This window comes from Podarcis tiliguerta (assembly GCF_965153285.1).
Source record: "Podarcis tiliguerta genome assembly, chromosome: 2".
Classification (NCBI taxonomy): domain Eukaryota; kingdom Metazoa; phylum Chordata; class Lepidosauria; order Squamata; family Lacertidae; genus Podarcis; species Podarcis tiliguerta.
In genome coordinates, this window is record NC_139535.1 from 80,831,081 (window position 1) to 80,854,100 (window position 23,020).

At 43.1% G+C, this 23,020-nt stretch overlaps 2 protein-coding genes across 9 annotated transcripts; one reads left to right on the plus strand and one right to left on the minus strand.

Moving 5' to 3' along the window:
- The first annotated feature begins 4,839 nt into the window (after nt 1–4,839).
- On the plus strand, nt 4,840–22,989 carry LOC310672451 (low affinity immunoglobulin epsilon Fc receptor-like). 5 transcript variants are annotated; one of them, XM_083429600.1, is made up of 5 exons: nt 4,840–5,066; nt 7,455–7,577; nt 8,918–9,063; nt 20,712–20,821; nt 21,056–21,232. In XM_083429600.1, the coding sequence occupies exons 1-5, from the start codon at nt 4,970–4,972 to the stop codon at nt 21,147–21,149; spliced, it is 570 nt and encodes a 189-aa protein (XP_083285726.1). In that variant the 5' UTR covers nt 4,840–4,969; the 3' UTR covers nt 21,150–21,232. The 5 variants fall into 5 exon arrangements, with proteins under 5 accessions (XP_083285726.1, XP_083285725.1, XP_083285724.1 ...); XM_083429599.1 differs by lacking the exon at nt 21,056–21,232 and adding an exon at nt 22,316–22,989 and having other exon boundaries at nt 4,916–5,066; XM_083429598.1 differs by lacking the exons at nt 20,712–20,821; nt 21,056–21,232 and adding exons at nt 11,592–11,701; nt 12,649–13,322 and having other exon boundaries at nt 4,916–5,066.
- Nucleotides 13,450–20,397, minus strand: LOC310672450 (olfactory receptor 10X1-like). Of its 4 annotated transcripts, none has more exons than XM_083429594.1 (2): nt 20,066–20,397; nt 13,450–14,723 (listed from the first exon to the last, which is right to left on the minus strand). In XM_083429594.1, coding segments are annotated over exons 1-2 (960 nt in total). In that variant the 5' UTR covers nt 20,068–20,397; the 3' UTR covers nt 13,450–13,765. The 4 variants fall into 4 exon arrangements, with proteins under 4 accessions (XP_083285720.1, XP_083285721.1, XP_083285722.1 ...); XM_083429595.1 differs by lacking the exon at nt 20,066–20,397 and adding an exon at nt 16,412–16,762; XM_083429596.1 differs by lacking the exon at nt 20,066–20,397 and adding an exon at nt 15,969–16,309.
- Nucleotides 22,990–23,020: the final 31 nt, after the last annotated feature.

The window sequence follows — 23,020 nt, forward strand, 5'->3', positions numbered from 1 at the left end:
AATTGCTGATGTTCACTTATGGATCCCATTCTGGAATGGAAGTCAATCCAGGCAATACAATTGGTATTTGCTGTTGTTGTTTTCAGTCTACAAATGATATGGAGTATCCTTTTTCCTCCGTTTCCATTGTGTTTCCTCAGCATTGAAATGAATGAGGTGGAATAATGTAATTTCACCACAGTGGATGGTGAAATGAATAACATAGTTTTGGGTGGAAGGTGAACTGCAGTGAAATGGAACCAGTGATGCATGTGATGAATTCAGGGCAGGATGGAAAACAGTGCCTGCGTACATCCCTAACTGGGGCTGGGGAAAAGAGTTAACAACCCCTCTCCCATCTCCACATATTTCCCTACATCTCATCTAGTTTGGTCACCATGTACATCCAGATATACTGGATGTTTGCGTGGTGAGTTCCCGCCTCCCCCCAATGGAAATAAAGACACGTGACAACATTGAATTAGGTTAATGGGCTAAAATTGGCCACAACTTTATTGGTTACAGGTAAGAGCGGTATTGGCTTAGGCATTGGTCCTATCAGACTATCCAGCTTCAGCCTGTTTGCATGAAGACCGGGAAGGGTTAACACCAGCAGGGGGAGCGCTGCTGATGCACATCAACTAGGTACTCCCCCGGGGTCACGGCTCGGGGGCACGCTTTAGGCCCTGACCTCCATAGCCTTCGGAGGAGGCAATGCCCCCCAGAATCCTTTACCGGACTACCCTTCAGTAAATGAGGGAGGTAATGGCGCTCCCTCCCCCCATCTGCATAACAATACCGCTACCAATGCCTAACCACCAAAACCAAAGGAGTTGTGATGATTTGCTACGAGGTAGGCGAAAAACCAAATGGCTGGTGCCAATTTGCCAAGTGGAAAAAAATTCCTACCAGGCCCCTTAACAGCGACCAACCGTTAAAAGAGGGAGATCCTGGGGCCGTGCTTGCCTTAAGTGAGGCAAACCACACACCCCGAGCCAGATGATTGGCTGGCTCGGTGGATGACGTGGCCCGAGGATTCCCCTGATCACGCTGGGGCTGGAAACAGCCTCCGCGTGCAAGATTGGGGGCATGAAGCCCGCAACCCCACCTCCTCCTTATGTCGGAAGTGGCTTTGTCCAAAAGGGGAATGGGAAGCCTTGAGTTGGGATTGTGAAGAAATCAGGTTTGGCATTTGCTAAAGCAAACTAGCAAACAAAATTGACAAGGTGCTGCAGTTTGGCGGTTCTTGACTTGTGGCTTAACAAGCTGCGCTGGAAGCTATTCAAAAAAGTTGGGCAGAAATAATAATGTGCAGTTAGGAAAGTTGCAAACAAGCCACCACAAGGGTATTTTGCCTCTTTGAGGATCATTTGCTTGTTACAGAACCCCTTGGGTGTGAATCCCTGGGGTGTCATTAAAAAAAACTAGATCCAAACAAACATTCCCAGCAGACAAAATCCCACAGTTCCCTGTGTTGATGACACAATGAGCTCCCTTAACAGTGAGCAAAGTGTAAAGCAGAGACAAGGCAGTGGGACAGTATGCTGTATACACAGAAGGGCCTAAGAGAAACCTCAAACCAATGAGAAATCCCTACACGCCACAACTAGTTCCCATTCACTAAACTCAGTGCACAGCTTGCTTGGCAGAACTCTTTCTTCTTCTTCAGTAATAATACTACTGTACTAATAATAATTTATTTCTTATCTTCCCTCACCCTAAGGTCCCAGGGTGGGTCACAGCACTTAAAACAAAATGTTAAAAACAGTTTAAAACAAATCACAATCCAGGCCCCTTCTACTGATCTTAAGACCCAATAAAGGGTGTAGAGAAGGAGATGGCCTTTTAGACTTTTGGGGGCTAAGCTGTTTAGCGCTTTAAACTCTAAAGGCAAAAGCAACAGAAGAAAAACTTATTTCAATGGGAGTTAAAATAGATGAAAATGTGAAAATAGCAGCTGAGTCAACAGCTGGTCAACAACAATCAACCCAGGTCAACAATTTAGTACAAAAAAATTCAGATCTGACGAAAATAGTGCTAGACCTTAAAGATAAAACACAGAACCTAGAGGAAGCTCAGAAAAAATTACAAAATGAAAATAGAGAGTTGAAAAGGGAATGCGATAAGATAAGGAAAGAAACAGCAGATCTGAAAGCACAGCATTCAACTTTGGACTCTATTGTGATGTTGCAAATGCAGAGAAGGGAGAATACCCTAAGATTCAGAGGACTAACAGAGGACGCAGAGGAAATAACTGAGAAAAAATTCTCAAAAGAGCTAGCAGCTTGGTTAGACCTAGAAGAAGCAGAAGTAGCACAAAAAATAGAAAAAGCATTCAGAGTCAAATCTAATGTAGCAAAAGCAAACAACTGGCCGGCTGATTGTTTAGTCTCTTTTAACTCTATGGATTTCAGAAATAGAATTTTACAAGCTAGTAACAAGAAGAAAAACCAATCGGAAGGAAGGAAGGAAGGAAATGATATTATCGTCCACAAGATTATTCCAAATCGGTTGATAAAAAAGAGAGAAGCTTATAGACCTCTGGCCGAGGCACTAAAGGCAAAGGCAGTGGACTATAGGTGGGAGTACCCTGAAGGCATCTCCTTTTTCTTTAAAGGGAAACGTAGAAAGTGCTTGTCGGCATTAGATGCGGACAAGTTCTGGAGAAAGTACCGGAAAGACCTTGGAGGAAAAAGGCAATTGTTGGGAGAATCATAGGAAACTGAACAAACAGTTGAGAGTTAGGAGACAGATCTAAGAAGGGATTTTATTAAATGTATACTGAGACCTTGAATGTGTAATTTTTTTAAAAAATTTTTTTAATCCGTACATAAGAAATATGGATGGATGGATTATAAATTTATTACTTGGAACGTAAATGGTTTAAATGAAAAATCAAAAAAGAACAAGGTGGAACATATTCTGGTTAAGCAAAAATATGATCTAATCTGTCTGCAAGAAACTCATGTAGCGGAAAAACATAAAAGAGTATTAATAAATAAGAGATTGGGGCTTGAGTTTATTGCATCAAGAAAAAAAGAGAGGGGTGGTAATCTATGTAAAACCTCAGCTGGAGCCAAAACTGCTTTACAATGATGAAAAAGGCCGAACAGTGACTATAGAGGTTAAGATCAATAATGAAAAAGTGATAGTTATTGGAATTTATGCACCAAATGAAAGAAAATCCGAATTCTATCAATTCCTGGAAGAAAAAGTCATAGAATATTTAGGGGGGGGGGATTATATTATTAGGAGATTTTAATGGAGTAGTCAATCCAAACATGGACAGAACAATAAAGAAGAAAGAAAAGAGGCAGAACAAACTCCCAACTACATTTTTCCAATTAATAGAACTCCTGAATTTGTTCGACGCTTGGAGGTTTAAGAATCCAACAGAGAAAGAATTTACACATTATTCAGAGCCACATAAATTGGTGGGACGAATCGACGTGATCTGGACAACAAAGGATTTATTAATAATATTACAAAATCAGAAATCCATCCAAGGACAATTTCAGATCACAGGTTAACTTTAAAGGAAAAGAAGAAAAGGTTAAAAGGTGGCAACCTTTTTCATGCTAAACAATGAAAAAATTGTACAGAAGGCCATGCAAATCTTAGAAGAATATTTTAAGTTTAATTTAAATCAAGGAGTAGATCTAGGAAAATACAGGTATTCTGAGAGAGTATACATGCAGAACTGCAAAAAATGCTAAAGATCTCTTTCAATAAAAAAACAGAGGCCTTCCTCCTGGGAATAACAGATTTGGATATTCCACAAAAGAGGAAGGGTATCTTTTTATATGCGACGGCGGCAGCAAGAGTTTTGATCGCAGCAAAATGGAAGAGTAATGAAATCCCCTCCATACAAGATTGGATCCAAAAGCTGACAGAATATGCCGAATTAGATGGTTTATCAGAAAAAAATTAAGAATAAATCAAAACAGGAATTTGTTTCTAAATGGGAGGTTTTCAAAGAATATCTGAAAAATAAATATAGTAGTTTAAATTCTGTAGCAGCATTCGAGAAACTTCAGTAATAGTTGCTAGGTAGATAGAATAAATTAGATTTATTGAGAATACGTTTAATTATGAAAAAGTGTGTATTGGCAATAAGTAATATGAATTTGAAATATGGAATAGATGGGAAGTTGGGTTTTTAGTGTTAAGACCAATAGATGTTTTATTGTTTGTCAATAAAATTATGTGTCTATGGTTATTTTTGTAATTTGTGTGTAATTTGTTATATGTCTTTTTTGTGGTTTTTTTCTTGCTGTATAAATAAATATTAAAAAATAAATAAACTATAATGTGAGTTTGTGTTAAGGAGGAGAAAGTGTGTAATAGCAGGAAAACCCAATCTGTTTAAAGCATCCTGGATTATTGTTTATAGAAGGTTTAATCAACCTTGTCTTAGTTTCCAAGTTTAAGCTGCAAAGGATGGTACTCTGCTGATCTCACTTACGTAAGCAAGGAAGGATAATAACTAAACAATATGTCCCCTCATAGGGCCTACTGCCTCCTACAGTGATGATGCTTGTCATGTACTTTGCCACTGCATAGCTGTCTTTTTTTCTTATTAAAGGAATATGTGTACCCATCTTTGGAGGGGGCAGCTCGCTCAGGACTGTTAATGGCAAAAGAAGGCTTTAGCTCTTTGTCTCTGCAACAATCCCATTCACAAATGTACACATACACAGTTAGACTGTACACAACAAAGCAGTTCAGCCATCCTTAGCTAGGGAAGGGCTATCCCTTGCCCCTTTCCTGAGGTGGTGATTTGACTGCGAGAATGGCACTTTCCCAGTGGCTTATCTAGTTAACAATAATATATATCCCCCCCTCCCTTGAGCAGTGAGGCATTAGTCAGGCATCAGGGTGCCTGGCTTTCCTGTGGTTTATTACATAGAGGAAGCTGATAGTGATAGAAAGAAGGCAGAAGTATCCGGTTTACTTTGGAAACCATTACAGAAGAAGATTTGAGGCCACCATGGATGACGGCTATGAGAATGAAGAGTATCAGAATGACATTGTTTCAGAGAAACTGTCCCATGCTTCGGAAATGTCCTCGAAACATGGAGGAACAGGTAAACATTGACATTGGTTTCCTTTCCCCTAATTTCAGTTCCGTGGCTTCCTCATTTCTCCTGAGCTGATCATGTGCTCAAAGGAACAGACTCCACATTCCCAAAGCATAAGCTTTAGCAACACCATAGCCTCAAAATGTTTGTGTAGGTCCCCTGACAGTTCCCAGCATGTACAATTGTCAAGTTGAGTAATGTAAGGGTGGCTACTGCTTCCTTCCTTCTGGGCTCTGCCTCACCTTTAGGTGGCCTCGCCAAGTAGCTCTGTCCAAGGCTGCATGGAGGAACAGATCTTGATACCAAGGTGCTAGCCAGCTCAAGAACAGCCTCTACAAAATTAAAGGGAGGGAGATCTAGTAACATCTCTCAAGAAAAATGGGTCTGTGTTTGGAAGAATGCCTCTATAGGTGCATTAACTAAAAATAAAAACTTGATAAAATATGTGAGGTGCGACGGAGGGAGAGCGACCATTGTATATGACAATAACAACCAGGGCTATGACTACATTGTAGACGAGGACATGCTGATGAGAAAACTACCAGAGAAAGAACTGGAAATAGAGCAAGGTGAGAAATATAGATTATAATTATATAGATTATATTAAGATGATCTGCCTCTTACATGTTAAAATGTAAACATGTCTAATGGAGTGTGCAATACTGAAAACAACAGTTTTTAAGTTGACTTATGCTCCTCAGAAATGTGGTGAGTATTAAATTATTGATAAAGGCAATTTCCTCCCTCAATGTTCTTGTGTTCCGAAACAGGAGAGGGCAGATTTCAGCCCTAAGACATACTCATTGAAGACAGGAGTAAAACCTATGTTGGGGACAGACATATACTTAGACCACTTCCAGACTATTTTGCAGGTGGGAATTCAATTGAATTCCAGATGATCCGGAAACGACCTTAGACAGAATGAGTACATGCTCAGCCCAGGTATTTGTTTTCAAGGTGGTATAACTGAGCGCATATTCCTATCCCACAAAAATCCACTCTCTGTCCTCCTCAGTTACCTGCCTAATTTGAAGGTTGTGTCTTCTTGTGTGTGTGTGTTTGCTTTCGTTAAACAATTGGGAATCAGAAGCCCTTTGCCAATCTAATGCAAATAACAAACAGAGCCAACAGTAGACCCCAGTCTACCTTCTACCCATCCCTCAAGATCAAAATGTTAATGACAGAAAAACATAGAATATGGGCTGCCCTTTCAAGGAGCATCACATATGTTGCCCTTGGAAATGATGGCCCAGGAGCATTAGAGTTGCATGACCACCGTTCATATTCGAATGTGCACAATGCAGATCTGGAAATGGTAGGATCTGCACTATTGTCTGTCTCAGGGTTTGACGGCACGGCATGCACAGTGTCTTCTACAGGGCTTGTGAAATTTCTCAGTGAATATCCCCTCAGAAATCCATGATTCATAAGATACTGTTTGCACTGGCTTGGCCTCTCCTACACTGAACACACTCCCTTAAAACATGCCCACATTTCATTGGGTGATAGGATGGACACCCTCTCTCCCTTCTATTCTGAGCCGAAGTGCAAATAACTTTTCTCTGTGAGCAAGGATGGTGGTGGCTGGTGTAGGTGCCTTTCATCCATTGATGGGCCTGCACCATTTTTGTGTTTCTTTCTCTTTTTCTGCTCTTTTTTTAAGACATGGAACCATTTTGTATACTGCCCCACCCTATGGTGGCCATTTTGTGTTGTTCCACCTTCCTTACCTACGGCACATTCTCAAAATTCCAAATGTGTCCACTGGCCCCCAGAAGCTGGCAAACTCTGGCCTATATGGAATATAGTAGTGGGTATCAGTAAGCTTGCATGCCCCCAGTCTGTAGAGGGCAGGGATGACACTAACAGACAGTCAGGGAAAATCCACTTTGTGGTTTCCCATTAACCACCTAAGCTCCACTCCTTCCTTCTGCTCTCTCTCCTTCCTCCTGCACAAGGCAGCCATGAAACCTCCTCTCACAATGTAAACTTAGAATCCAAAGCCATCCTTCTGACAATGAATAACTGTAGGTATAGAACCTTTTGTTCTTTACCAAGGGGACATATTTTATTTTAACTTTTAAAGCAATGCTGTTGATATGTGAATGAGATAGATGTTGGTTTGTGGGTTGGCTTCAGCTTCCAAGCCTTTCTTTTTTTAAAAAAACCACACACACCTCTGTTAAATACATTTGCACAATAAGCCAACCAACATTATTTTAGAAACTGATCATATGGGAATGATTGGAAAGGAGCTGCATGTGTTCCTATTGATAATCCTATTGATAATCTCCCAGATACTGTACAGATGCCTTTCCCTTGCCTAGTAGCCTGGCAATTGAAACAAGCTGTTCCTGGAGTAACTTTTGTGAATGTCTTCTCATTTCTTTCTAGCTCTGTTTGCATCCAATTTTGGCAAATGGGACCGCCACAGGATAACCTTTTTCGTAATCTACCTTCTGACAATCTTTTCCCTGATAATGGCAAATGCTGCCTTTGTGATTGCATTTCTCAGATGTAAGTCCAGGTTTGAAGCTAATTGATAGCTTGAGTCTGCATCCTCCATAGCAGGCCATGGGCAATGACTGCTCCAGGGCTGGATCCGCTGGGTTTATGTTTGTGGGTTCACTGACTAAGTCTGACAGCAGTTGCAGAAAAGAACGTGACATGGTCTGGCCTTCCTTTCAATATTAAAACTCCTGTCCCTTAGGGTTTCATAGATTTTCAGACCTCTGCAGACTTGTGGCAAGGCGTGACTCAGCTGCTGAAATTGTACCCAGGCATTCACTGTACTGTATAGGAGCCCTAATACTGAAGGCCTGTGGTTGGTTACAGTGATCTCTTAAACTTGATGGTGCCTTTCCAAGAGGACTGAGCTCTGCTCACCAGTTCTGTTCTTGAAGAAGAGCCATGGAGGAAACTAGCTCCCATCCTGCTGTGTCAAAAACTGGCAAGGACCGGCAAGCACACGTGCATATGTTGAGCCTGGATTCCGATGCTTTAGAGTTGGAAAAAGTTCAGAAAAGGGCAACCAAAATGATCAAGAGGATGGAGTGATTCCCCTCTGTGGAAAGGCTGCAGCGCTTGGGACTTTTTAGCTCAGAGAAAAGGCAAGCGAGTGGTCACATGATAGACATTCATAGTATTATGCATGGCATGGACGAAGTGTGCAGAGAAAAATTGTTCTCCCTTTCTTATAACCCTAGAACTCCGGATATCCAATGAAGTGGAATCGTGGAGGTTTAGGACAGAGAGAAGAAAAAAGTACTTCATGTAGCACATAGTTTAACCATGGCATTCGCGCCCAGTGGAGGCAATGGTGGCCCCCAACTTGGATGGCTTTAAAAGAGGATTGGACAAATTCATGGAGGACAAAGCTATCAATGGCTGCTTAGCATGATGGCTCTTATCTGCCTCTACAGTTGCTCAGAACCGCAGGACAGCAGGGAGGCTACTCTTGTGCTCCAATCCTGTTTGTGGGTTTTCTAAAGGCATCTGGTTGGCCACTGTGAGAATAGAGTACTGGACTAGATGGGCCATTGGTCCAGCAGGCTCTTCTTATGTTCTAATGTTATGTAATGCTCAAGCTACTGTATGAATCAATTAGCATCAGTCAGAATGCTAAAGAGTTTTTTTGCCAGTCCAGTAATAGTCTAGAGGCCACACTACCAATGAGGAAGACGCTGGTGGAGGCATTGTGTACTACATATGGATAAACAGAAAAGACCTACAGGCCACATGTGTGCATTTGCTAAGTGTCCGTCTGTAGTGGTATATGGTGCCAGTCACAAAAACATCCTGTAAACAAAGAGGCATTCATTCTGTGCTGCATTATTTCACAAATCTGTGTATTGCAGGCTTTCCAATATGTGCATTCAATTGGCATGAATTCCAGGGCAAATGCTACTACTACTCCAGAAAACAAGTCTTTTGGGAAAAGGCCAGGAGCACCTGCCAAGACCTGAGTGCAGATCTGGTGATTATAGATAGTGAAAAGGAACAGGTGAGTTTTCCCTGTGATGGACATCTTGCACAAGAAGCTCCTCTTCTGCTACCAGGAATGTTATGATTGCAACCTACCTTGAATCTTCCCAATCAGAACAATAAGGAGGGCAGCACACAAAAACACCTGCTAGGTGTAACCTCATGGAAAGGTGTAGTTAAAGATCAGCTTGGGGAGCCCCGAATAACAGCTATTTCAATTAATTTTACTTTCTTCTCAAATGAAATTGTCTCTTTTATATTGCTAAAAAAGTTGGGTGCGACCCCCGAGTGGTAACAAGATTCCAGGGAGTTCCAGGCACCCACCCAGGGTCTGTGTTTCTTTGGAGAATTGAGAAATGGCAGAGACTTTAAGAAATATAGTTTATTCACCTACTTACACCTTCAGTCTGCATGTTGGGAGTCCCAATCTTACTACATGGTGATCTCAAGCAGGACTTGTTTCCCAGAGCCAGTGCAACACAGGAATCAAAGACATCTCTCCCAGCCAGTCTTCAGCCAGCCTGCCCAAGATGGAACTCACTCTTTTTTCTTCCCCTTCTCCTTCCCAGCTCACCTTGCTCTGAAGACTCTCCTTCCCTGACACCTTAAGCACCCCCCCATCACCATGGCAACCTCTGTGTGCCCAAGCCCAAGAATCCGTTTTGAGCCATCAACAACTTTTGTCATGTTTTATACCCAGGTGAAGAGCTGGCTTGGAAAGGAAGTTTAGCCTGTTTTCCCCCACCAGCTTGCAATCTTCCCTTCAGTACTCTAAATAATCATAAAGTAAAGGTAAAGGTACTAAATAATCATAGAAGGAATCAAATTCCTACCATTTATTAATTTATAGGGTTTAGAGGAGGTCCCCCTCCACAAATCTATAACAATTTGTTTTTCATTATGATCAAACAAAAGTTTATTGCAGTAAAGAAAGATAAATAAGAAAGCAGTGTCACATCCCTAAGACACTCTTCACATGGGCCAAACTTGTACTTTGGTTCTTTTGCATCAAATGTAAACAAACTAAACAAAAATGCCTCCTATTGAGGTGTCTTTGGTCCTCCTGGCAGAGGCTCTTTGAGGTCTCTCAAGCTGAGGTCTCTCCTGGATGTGCTTCTGGAGATTCTGCAGTACAAGTAAGCTGCTCCTTTCATACGACCTAAATGCTTTCACTCTCCAGTGATACTTATTTAAAATTCTAAAGCAGGACCTCCAAAATTGTACTGCTTGCTTCTACCTGCCCCCCAAAGGCCTTTGTTTCTCATATATTCCAGTGGCAAATGAAAAATGATCACAAAACCAACCAGTAAATGGTAGCACAACAGAACATTTAAAGCTGTCGGCATAAATCCACAGTCATAAAAAGTCATAACGTAAAAGGCAACCCTGGGAGCACTGAAGGGAATGAGGTCTTTAGTAATGTTTCTAGCTGTAACTGCTTTTAGATGATTTCAATTGTAATTATTTTTATAATGCTTTAATTGTTTGCCTGTTTAGTTTTTGAAATGTTGTTGTGTTTGCCACCCTGGGCTGCTTCAGGAGGAAGGCGGGATGTGGATTCAATAAATATATAAAAGAAGTAAATAAAGAATGTCAGCTTCTAATGTCAGCTTTCTATGTTCTAAATTGTTGCAAGAAGATACTGGTTTTTTCCGTGTATTGGACGAGGTTTTTTGACTGTAAAATCATGTCAAAAACTGGGGTCGTCTAATACACGGATAGTGGCATGTTGGGGGGGAGGAGAAGCGGCACGCCGCTGGTGGGAGTGCGGCTTCCCCCGATGCTGGAGCGAGTGGGGAGCGATCTGGGGGGGGGGGTTCCTGCCCACAGCTGCGTGGGGGGGGGGGGGAGAGAAGCTGTGCACCGCCAGCCAGCTCGTTGGCAGGAGTGCAACTTCCCCAGATGCCACTGTGCGTGGGAAATGATCTAGGGAGTGTTTCCTGCCCGTAGCTGCGTGAGGGCAGAGGCTCAACAACTTTGGGCCATCTCCCCTCATTTTCTTAAAACTGAGTCCCCCAAAATGGGGGTGGGAAGTATTATACATGGGGACGTCTTATAGATGGAAAAATACGGTAACTGTTTTGCAAGAGTTAAAATTCCCTGTCCCAAAGTTGGGGCTTGGAGACAAGAAATCTCTGGCTGTGTGAGCACATTCCTGTTTGCTTTGTATTCAGTTTGGGAAGCAGTCAGCACGTGAGATTAGAAAAAAATTATATCTATCTTGTTGTTTATTATGAAGCATCAGTGGTCAATGTATCCACACACCCACACACCCATCCAAACCATCTTCAATTTCAATCGCGAAAAAGAGCAACCTAGCTCCGTTTCAAGTTGTCAATGTGAGGCCTGAAAGGACAAGAAAAACAGGAAGGCAGAAGTACGCCCACCCCTCAGCATGCTAAGTGTGTGCTCTACTTCTGAGCTATGTGAACATATGATTTACTCACATTTGTACAGAGACATGTGGGGTGCAGTCCCCAGGCCCACTGCTGGGAACACTGAGAAGCAGGTGAGGAGAAAATCCATCAATTCTCTATCTTTTTCTAGGATTTCCTCGTTTATAACATGAAAAAGAAGACCTCACAATGGATTGGCTTAAGATACACGACAACAGAAACGGCGTGGAAGTGGGTGGATGGCACAAATGCCTCTTACATGTGAGCACTGCTTTTCAGTCAATTTATCTCAGATTTCTCGTGATGTTTCAAAAGCACAGCTAGCTAACCATGTTAAATGGACAGTTTTGAGCTGAAAACAGCAATCTGCGTTAGTGTTTCTATCTGTGTTGGGGTAGCAGCACACCCGGTTTTTTAGTAAGTGGCCAAAAGAAAGCATTCTGTCAGAATTCACTTCACTCCCTCTGTTTCTCCCCTCCCCTCCAACCCCTGGCACCATGTCACACGATGCCTTGTTATGGAATTCAGTAGCTCATCACAAGACTTCAGAAAGTGAGGACTCATCCTCCTTGACCCAAAAAAGCTCAGTGCCCCTTGTTTCCCAGCCACATGCTACAACATTGTTGGGGTGTGGAGGTGGGCTTGGACTCCAACTTCAGTAATGTTACTGGTTATAATAGTGGCAGCAAAGTTTGCAAGGGATTGCTTGTGTTCTGTTCAGAGCTCAGTGAGACCAGCTGGCTTGCCTTAGTTTGCGGCAGAAATTATTTAAAAAGTTGCTACCTAGGGTTGTGCTGTTGCACTGGGTAAGGAAACAGCCCCTTTCCTATCTCAGCAAACATTTCTGGTAAATTATTATTATTAATGAGTTTGTATTGAACTGCATTAACTGTTCATTGAACGGCTGGTTTTTTCCTTGACTATGTTTTTTAGCTCTGGTTCTATGGATGGAAATATGGTCTTGTCTACTTCGCTGTTCAGCTTTGTTGTTGGGAGAGCAGCATGCAAATACTAAATCAAAACCAGCACCTGAAATAAAAGCATCAGAAATGGCACCGAAGGGGCAAAGGGCATTTCTCGGTGGGTGGGGAAGGAGATGAGCATGTGAAGAGTAACCACACATGACTAGAAAGAAGGAGGCGAGTGAGAACTGACAGTTTGGCAAGTTCATCACCAGGCAAATGATTGCTTTTCTTTTTCTTTTTCAGACGATGGGGGCCTTCTGAACCAACTAGCAAAGCTGGCCGTAATCCAAAAGACTGTGTTGTCATGAAGAAAGGAGAGAACCATAAGTGGCGTAATGGCTCGTGCAACTCCACCAATCTGTTTATTTGTGAAAAGAGCATGCAGCTTGCCTGTGTCTGGCAGGCTTTTCATAGTTCTCACTGAACCATCTTCTGTTTGGTATTGGTGTACATCCTCAGTCAGTTACAGAATGCTATGCACAGATGCTATAGATCAGTTTATTGCTCTGGATCTGGTGTGGGTGTGCGCCCACTCATGAGAATCCTTCCAGAAGGGTACTCCAAATCATACAGCCATCTATTATTGCAGCAGCAACAGGCCACACATCAGAAACACAAACATGGAGCCCACACAGCCGTGCCCTCCTCCATTCTACACAGGTGTGACTTTGCCCCAAAGGAAAAATGAATCACATCAGAAAGGGCCATACTCTGAAACCAGCAGACTTCCAGGACACCCCAACCCAGACCTCAAGGTGGCTATTCATGAACCAGAGGAGGAAAACTTCATCATGAACTTGCTGAATGAACACTTATCAGGAAATTCAAGTGTATTTCATCTGGTCTGTATTAAGATCATAGGGTTTGAACCCTCTGCAGATGTTCATTAGCCAATAAATAGCAGGATGTTGTCCTCAGCACTTCTTTATGACTTGTTATTGTAAATAATTTCAGCTCTTTTGAGAATACATTGCTTTTGTTTTCTTCTTATATGACAATTTATAACTTAAGAACAAAGTGTCTGCGATAGAGAACAATGGACAGACTCAGACCACAGGCCCATCATACAAACTTTTATAAAATTTTCATATGATGATTTATATGGATAAATTCCTCTGGGAAATTTAAGATGGCGTGTGAGTGGGATCTCACCAGTACTCCACTTTGCAAGGCCACCAGCCACCCAATAAGCAAAGAAGAGGATTAGGCAGGACACCCAGGGTCAAATATGAAAGACCCAGGACTCATACCCTTTGGGCTATCCTCTAACATGAAGACATTTGCTACACAACCTAGTGATACACTGAAACAACCACAAATGCAATTTGGTTTGAATGGAATTTGTTTGCATTTATTGTATTCATATCTTTTGGGAAAGTACCTTTTTAGTGATTGCCTTCCTTACCGCAACCTTGATCTCTTTGTTTCTCAAAGTAAAGATAATGGGACTGAGAAATGGAGTAATTATGGTGTAGGGTATGGAAATCAGTGTGTCATCCTCTAATGTGTCAGCTGAGCTCGATTTGAAATAAATGATGGAGGCAAATGTATAGTGCACACTTACCACAATGAGGTGGGCGGCACAGGTGGAGAAAGCTTTCTGGCGGCCCTCCGTGGAGGGGATGCGCAAGATGGTGGAGAGAATTAAGATGTAGGTCAACATGATGAACAGAAGGCTGCCAGCCAAACCCAGCATGCCAATAGTAGAGATAGACACTTCCGTTGTATTGTCGGCAGTGCAGGCTAACCTAACCACTGCCCTCATGTGGCAAAAGAAGTGCCGGATGGCATTGGGGCCACAAAAGGGCAACCTAAGGATCTGAGCAGCCTCACTTAGAGATATGAGGAATCCCGCAATCCAGGAAATGACTATGAACCAAAGAATTACCCGCATATTCATAAGGACAGGATAGCGCAAGGGGTGGCATATTGCTAGGTACCGATCATAGCCCATACATGTAAGAATGAGACAGTTTGTTGCACCCAGTCCAAGGAAAAGAAACATTTGTGCAGCACACCCTGCAAAAGAGATTGTTCTGACTTTTGCTATCAAATCAACCAGCATTTTGGGGACAATGACTAAACTGTAACAGGTTTCAGAGCAAGACAAAGCAAAGAGGAAGATGTACATGGGAACATGGAGGCTCCGATCAGAATAAACAACGGACATTATCAGCAGATTTCCTATCAGGGTTAGGATGTACATGAGCAGGAACAGGATGAAAAATGCAATCTGTAGCTCTGGAGGCACAGAGAATCCAAGCAGGATAAATTCTGTCACTTGTGTGTGATTCTTCTTCATTGTGTTGTACCAGCACCTTAGAAAGAAGAAGATCACAGTTACCAAACACAAGGCTCAGTCTTATGGACAATGAGCAGCATGGATCTTTCACATTGTTACTAGTTATTAAAAGATCACTATGAGCGTACCAGGATGCGGGTGGCGCTGTGGGTTAAACCACAGAGCCTAGGACTTGCCGATCAGAAGGTCAGCGGTTCGAATCCCTGCGATGGGGCGAGCTACCGTTGCACAGTCCCTGCTCCTGCCAACCTAGCAGTTCGAAAGCACGTCAAAGTGCAAGTAGATAAATAGGTACCGCTCTGGCGGGAAGGTGTTTCCGTGCGCTGCTCTGGTTCGCCAGAAATGGCTTAGTCATGCTGGCCACATGACCCGGAAGCTGTACACCGGCTCCCTCGGCCAATAAAGCGAGATGAGCGCCGCAACCCCAGAGTTGGTCACGACTGGACCTAATGGTCAGGGGTCCCTTTGCCTTTATCTATGAGTGCACCTAGATTGCGTCAGAATCCCTTCTTAACCATCTGATATATTATAGATTAATAATTACAAAATTTAATAAACCAATTATAACCTCTTTGCCTTTTTTACCAGCAAAATATGTACCACAGGGCTCAACCTCAAAAGTTCTGACTTCATCCATTTTACAATTGGTTCATCTGTCTTATGATTGTCTACACGTGTCAACTGCCCTGAGACCTCCAGATATAGGGCGGTATATAAATTCAATTAATAATAATAATAATAAAACAATAACCGACTGGCTCAAAGAAAAGGATTCAAATACAGATCTACCTAGCATCTTGTCTGACTCCAAGGATTTAAATGATGCTTCTTTCTGCAAGCTTAATTTCTTTGCCAGGATCAAAGCATTTTTAGTTTTCTCTGTCTATTTGCACAAAACTGGCTCTCCATAAAAATACATGGAAAAGCTAGCTGCAATTGCACTTTGGATTTTATTCTGAAGCAATTAGTTTAGTGGCTAAGTGTTCAAATGCATGTTTGATTCATGGAGCGCCTATCATTTACGGGTCCACACTTTTACTATATAAAGGATGGTATTTAACTAAGTTCTATTCAGAGCACCTAACTTAGGTTGTTTCTTAATTTCAGTGGGTAATACTTACTTGAATATCACTCAAAGTGGGCAGAAGCTTACTTAGTTGAACACCACCCAACCTGGACAGAGGGTTGGTGAGATCTAACTGCAGTAGTCTAAGGTTTGTTGAGGAGAGTGACACTGCCCCTTTCCTCTCCTACACCATACCTCTATTAAGTTCATCGCCTGAGGCATTCTTCTCCATTCCCTGATCACTTCCACTAACTGCAGTGGTTGAAATTTATATACGTACTTTCCAACTGCACACCACTGTGTGGATCAACAAGAAGGCCAAAAATGATATATATTTTTAAGGACATTGCCATATACCTGAGCTGGTTAACAGCTAGTTTCCCAGGCAATTAAGCACCATTAGAAGGTAGGCAATAATGCTTTGGCACTCCAGAATGTGAGAGAAGATCAGTAGTGATGGAAACAAGTGAAAATTTCAAGGATGCTTGGTTACCATCTCTGTTGTTCTCATTGAAGAACCCTAAAGAATGTTGGAGTTCCCTGGAACATTGTTTGAAAACTAAGCCAATGGCTTCAATGAGTTCTCAAACAAAGCACACTTCTGATTGTCAGAATGATCCCAATAACAGGAGGCTTACCTTCCATTTCTGATCTGGAGCTGCAAAAAGAAAAAGAGAAGGAGGAAACTACAACTGGCCTCAGGGAAAAAAAGAGAGTAAACTTAAGTAAGGACCAAAACATCTTGCCACAATTTCCACTGAAATCTGTGGTCCTGTTGCAAAGGAATGGGTGGAGAGCATGTCATCCCCTAACCATGCAATAAGTTTAACATTCCATTCCAAAAAGTAAAAGAGAAAGGTAGCTTAACCCTGTTCGCAGGTTGTGGGGATTCAGTGTCAAGATCCCAGAGACATTCATGGAGTGAGGCCTGTGGGGAAATTACACTAATTTGGCTCAGGAGATGTTTAATAAAGGAAGTATATCAGATATTTCATCATTTGTTATTTACTCCAGAAAAACAAAATTAAGTTCAAGTTTCAGAAACTCAATGGACCAATGTTTTTTAGTTTAAAAAAATACTAATTAGTCATATTTCTAATTAGTCATATTTCTTCATCTACACGCAAAGCTATTTCTTACATGCATAGCTGAGATATGAAAAAGCACTCTATGTTTTTGGATCCTGTCTGTCCATTGAGCCATGCTTGGTTCACTTCTTGAATCCTTCTTAAGGACTAACCTTTCAAGAATAAAAATGGTCCAGAACTGCTGCTGACTCAAGCCCACTTTGCGAAATGCACCAAAAGAGTCTTGGGCTGTTTTTGCTGCAACAGACTAATATGGCTACACTCTTTCAATATCTATAAAATTTAGTTGAGATTCTTTTGTAGACCACATAAACGGTTGTCTGAGGTGTTGTTGTTGTTTTCACAGAATCATAGAATTGTACAGTTGGAAGAGACCTTGAGGGTCATCCAAATTCCTGCAGTGCAAAAGTCTCGACTAGAACATCTATGACAGATGGCCGTCCAACCTCTGCTTAAAAACCTCCAAGGAATGTTTTCATTCCACTTCCAAAGGAGTCCATTCCATTGTTGAACAGCTCTTATGTTCAGAACATCCTTCTTGGTGTTTAGTCAGAATCTCCTTTCTTGTAACTTGAATCCCTTGGGTTGGGTCCTACCCTCTGGAGCAGGAGAAAACAGAAGAAGAAGAAGAAGAAGAAGAGGAGTTTGGATTTGATATCCCGCCTTTCACTCCCTTTAAGGAGTCTCAAAGCAGGTAACATTCTCCTTTCCCTTCCTCCCCCACAACAAACACTCTGTGAGGTGAGTGGGGCTGAGAGACTTCAAAGAAGTGTGACTAGCCCAAGGTCACCCAGCAGCTGCATGTGGAGGAGCAGAGACGCGAACCCGGTTCACCAGATTACGAGTCCACCGCTCTTATCTACTACCCCACACTGGCTCACTTCAAGCTTGCTTCATCTTCTATATGACAGCTCTTTAGATACTTTTGTTTTTAAACTAAAAATAATAATGATTTTTATTTAATTTTAACAATTCAGCCTCTTAACAATGTAGAACATTTATCGTATTTTTCGCACCATAGGACGCAGTTCTTCCGTCTTAAAAACTAAGGGGAAAAGTCTGTGCATCCTATGGAGCGAATGCAGGGGGGGAGGAAGGCAGGAAAAGCCCCCAAGAGCCACACACAAGCTTCGTGGGGCTCTTGCGGGCTTTTCCCCAGGAGGGAGAAGGGACTGACGCGGTCAGTCAGTCCCTTCTCCCTCCTCTAGAAAAGCCTTGCACAATATCTCCAGCTGTGGGGAGGCTGCGCAAGGCTAAAGAGGAAGCCCGGGCAGCGAGCGCGATCCATCCCATCGCTGCCCGGGCTTCCTCCTTAGCCTTTCGCCTCTCCAGTCGCGGGAGGCTGCGCAAGGCTAAAGAAGCCAACTTTTAAAAAATCTCTCTATCTCTACCTCTTTTTCTTTCTTTGTCCTTTCTCCACCCCCTTCTTTTCCTCTGGATCAGTGTTTTTATCTAGATTAACGTTTTAGTTGGGGGGGGGGGGGAATATTATAAAAAAAGAAACTTTGCAGCTTTTATTTTAGTATACAATAAAAACAGATTAAACAAAACACAAAAGAAGGAAATAGCACAGAAGAAGAAGAGAAAAGGGAAAGCCATTTACCAGAGGTAGATCTTAACCCTTGCCTCACCTGGGAGCTTCTCTGGGCAGGAATTCCCTCGGCTTAAGTGGGGTGGGGCGAGAGTGGCAGGTAGGGGGGTATCTACCTAGACACTGAAGCCACATGTCTCTCCAATGAAAATTGGGAGTGGGCATTGTGTGAAGTGGCTGTGGATCTCCTGCCGCAGACGTGTAGGACTGTATAGAGTTGGGAGGGCCACCCGAGGGTCATCTAGCCCAGCCCCCTCACAATGTAGGAATTACAGCTAAAGAACGCCAGGCAGATGGTCCCCCAACCGCTGCTTAAAAGCCTCTTGTGGTGGAGACCCCCAACACCTTCCAAGGTCATAGAATTGCAGGGTTGGAAGGGAACCCCAGGAGTCATCTAGTCCAGCCCCGGTGGACAGCGGGCACAATCCATCCCGTTGCGCAAGGCTAAAGATGCTGCTTAAGGCTAAAGAGGAAGCCAAGGCAGTGAGTGGGATGGATCGCGCTCGCTGCCTTGTCTTCTTCTTTAGCTGCGCTGGAGAGGTTTAGCTCCTGGCTGGAGAGGTTGAGCGACTATGGATCCCGCTCGCTGTCTTGGCTTCTTTGCTCTTTGGGGCTGGAGGGGGGGGAACCCCAGGCTTCCCCGCAGCCCCGAGAAGCTCTGGGAGAAGCGGACAGGCTGCACACAGCCTGTTCCCTGCTCTTTGGGGCTGGGGGGGGAATAATATTTTTTCCCTTGATTTCCCCCTCTAAAAACTAGGTGCGTCCTGTGGTCTGGTGCATCCAATAGAGCGAAAAATACGGTATTTGCCCTTAATCTGGAAAATAAAAAAAAGAAACTTTTCTGATTGAGATAGCATAATATTATACCTATTAAGCACCAAATGTTGACAAAAAAGAAAAGAAAAAACATAGAAAATCTATAAATAGAAAATAAGACACTATTTATTGATGATAAGAGGTCAGCTTTATTTGAGCGGCAGTCATTTAGTAAAAAACTTAGAGATTCAAGTGAGTCTGGGGCAGGGATGATTATTAATGAACTAAGTGTTTCTTTTATTAGACAATGGAGAAAAGGGTGTGCTTGTGTGAATGTGAATGTGGGGGGAAAGGGGGGTAGAAATGGAATCCCAAGGCCTTTTCCTTTTGTAGGATCACTCTAGCCATATAGAGCTATACACTGCTTTTTGAGGGATTATTATCTAGGAGACTTGCAAACGTAATAAAACTAAGCCAAACCATCGTGAAGCTATCCTTTTGTTTCCGTTCCCTCAACAACTGTAATTTATTGCTTAGTTTTTTCAGTAGGGTGACGTCCCATTTTTGAGGTGGCAAGGGCCCCATCAATGTTGATGGGCATAGCCATTCAAATGGTATGTGTGTTGTGAATGATTATGTGGGGCGGGGCTTACCTGAGCCCCCCAATATTTTGTTCATGTTGGCACCCCTGATGTAGTGATTAACAAGTTATTGATTGATGTTATAAAGCATTGACTTCTGCTGAGTCATATTACTACCCTTGTCTAGCCCTCAATAATATATCTTTCACTGTTCAGGAAAAAACCTCCCTCTACTAGCAAAAGAACAGAGTTCAGTATACTATAGTAGAAAGTTACATTGATGGCAGCTAGCCCAAGGAATCAGGATAAATCATGTTGTTGCATTCTTCTCTTTTGAGGCACTTTTTAAAATCAGTGTTTGTGACCTTTCCAAGCCCTTTCCCACACGCTCCATGCGTTTGATGGTCCTGTGAATTAGGAGGCCAGCACAGTAGTAAACCCGATGTCAGCAACCTTTTGGGGCAAATGGAAATGCTACACACAAAATGGCTCCCGTGTGGAGTGGCATCACACAAAAAGGCCGTCACATCCAAAAGAGCAGGAGCTCACTATTTACTCTGCATCCAGTGTGCTCCTGCTACTGGTTTGGGAAGCAGTGAGCACATGATGGTAGAAAAAAATCAATGTATCCACCCCACCCCCCCATCCAAACCATCTTCAGTTTCAATTGTGAAAAAGAACAACCTAGCTATGTTTTAAGTTGTCAATGTGAGGCCTGAAAGGACAAGAAAAACAGGAAGGCAGAAGTTCGTCCACCCCTCAGCATGCTAAGTGTGTGCTCTACTTCTTAGCTATGTGAACATGTGCATATAATTTACTCATATTTGTACAGAGACATGTGGGGTGCAGTCCTCAGATCCACTGCTGGGAACACTGAAGAGCGGGTGAGGAGAAAATCCATCAATTCTCTATCTTTTTCTAGGATTTCCTCGTTTATAACTTGAAAAAGAAGACCTCACAGTGGATTGGCTTAAGATACATGACAACAGAAATGGTGTGGAAGTGGGTGGATGGCACAAATGCCTCTTACACGTGAGTGTTGCTTTTCAGTCGATTTATCTCAGGTCTCTCATGATGTTTCAAAAGCACAGCTGGCGAACCACGTTAAATGGGCAGTTTTGAGCTGAAAACTGCCATGTGCATTACTGTTTCTATATGTGTTGGGGTAGCAGCACATCCAGGTTTTTAGTAAGTGGCCAAAAGAAAGCATTCTGTCAGAATTCACTTCACTCCCTCTGTTTCTCACTTTCCCCCTCCAACGCCCAGGGCCATGTCACACGATGCCTTGTTATGGAATTCAGTAGCTCATCACAAGACTTCAGAAAGAGAGGACTCATCCTCCTTGACCCCATTACTTTGATTAAAGAGTTCCTGTGGTCTTGCAGTAAGGCCCTCTCCTAACATGGGTCCCATCTGCAGTATACATTTAAGATAGCATCATGGCACTTTCCCTCTAAAGGCTCATGAGCATTGCAGGTTGTTAGCTAGCTACACAGAGCTCCAATTCTTAGAGTGGTTTAACATTCTGTCCCTCTTCCCAGGGAACCATAACTTTGAGAGGGTAGTAAGAAGCCTCCTAACAACCCTCAGAACTGCTGCTGTCCCCCACAGAGGAGCCACCTTGCGCCAAATATTGAGGGAGCTGGGTGAAGACGCAGGTTTCGTGACATTGCAGGAGGAGCAAGGGAATGGAGCTGAATGCAATGGCTGGCAGCTTCTCCTCTCTTTTCCTCAGCAGCCTTCCAGGGCAGCAGCAGCAGCAGGAGCTAGTCACTCAAGCTGCACTCGGCCACCTCTACCCCCTGATGGTAGGGAACATGGGGGGGGGGGTGATCCCCCCAAACATTTTTTGAGAGGCCAAAAATGCTTAGCGCCCCTGGTCTCCCAGCCACATGCTACAACATTGTTGGGGTGGGGAGGTGGGCTTGGACTCCAAGCTCGGTAATTTCACTGGTCATAGCAGTGGCGGCAAAGTTTGCAAGGGAGTGCTTGTGTTGTGTCCAGAGCTCAGTGAGACCAGCTGGCTTGCCTTAGTTTGCGGCAGAAATTATAAAAGAAGCTGCTGTCTAGGGTTGTGCTGTTGCACTGGATAAGGAAAAAGCCCCCTTCCTATCTCAGCAGGTATTTCTGGTTGGTTGGTTGGTTGGTTGGTTGGTTGGTTGGTTTGTTTGTTTGTTTGTTTAGAGTTTGTATTGAACTGCATTAACTGTTCATTGAACGGCTGGTTTTTTTCCTTGACTATGTTCTTTAGCACTGGTTTTATGGATGGAAGTATGGTCTTGCCTACTTTGTTGCTCAGCTTTGTTGTTGGGAGAGCAGCATGCAAATACTAAATCAAAACCAGCACCTGAAATAAAAGCATCAGAAATGGCACTGAAGGGGCAAAGGGCATTTCTCGGTGGGTGGGGAAGGAGATGAGCATGTGAAGAGTAACCACACATGACTAGAAAGAAGGAGGCGAGTGAGAACTGACAGTTTGGTAAGTTCATCACCAGGCAAATGATTGCTTTTCTTTTTCTTTTTCAGACGATGGGGGCCTTCTGAACCAACTAGCAAAGCTGGCCGTAATCCAAAAGACTGTGTTGTCATGAAGAAAGGAGAGAACCATAAGTGGCGTAATGGCTCGTGCAACTCCACCAATCTGTTTATTTGTGAAAAGAGCATGCAGCTTGCCTGTGTCTGGCAGGCTTTTCATAGTTCTCACTGAACCATCTTCTGTTTGGTATTGGTGTACATCCTCAGTCAGTTACAGAATGCTATGCACAGATGCTATAGATCAGTTTATTGCTCTGGATCTGGTGTGGGTGTGTGCCCACTCATGAGAATCCTTCCAGAAGGGTACTCCAAATCATACAGCCATCTATTATTGCAGCAGCAACAGGCCACACATCAGAGACACAAACATGGAGCCCACACAGCCGTGCCCTCCTCCATTCTACACAGGTGTGACTTTGCCCCAAAGGAAAAATGAATCACATCAGAAAGGGCCATACTCTGAAACCAGCAGACTTCCAGGACACCGCAACACAGACCTCAAGGTGGCTATTCATGAACCAGAGGAGGAAAACTTCATCATGAACTTGCTGAATGAACACTTATCAGGAAATTCAAGTGTATTTCATCTGGTCTGCATTAAGATCATGGGGTTTGAATCCTCTGCAGATGTTCATTAGCCAATAAATAGCAGGATGTTGTCCTCAGCGCTTCTTTGTGACTTGTTATTGTAAATAT

Coding starts and splice junctions, on each gene's coding strand:
- LOC310672451 (XM_083429599.1), top strand. CDS start 4,970: ATGGATGACGGCTATGAGAATGAAGAGTATCAGAATGACATTGTTTCA. Junction 5,067..7,454: donor CTCGAAACATGGAGGAACAG/GTAAACATTGAC, acceptor ATTTCTTTCTAG/CTCTGTTTGCATCCAATTTT. Junction 7,578..8,917: donor TGTGATTGCATTTCTCAGAT/GTAAGTCCAGGT, acceptor TGTGTATTGCAG/GCTTTCCAATATGTGCATTC.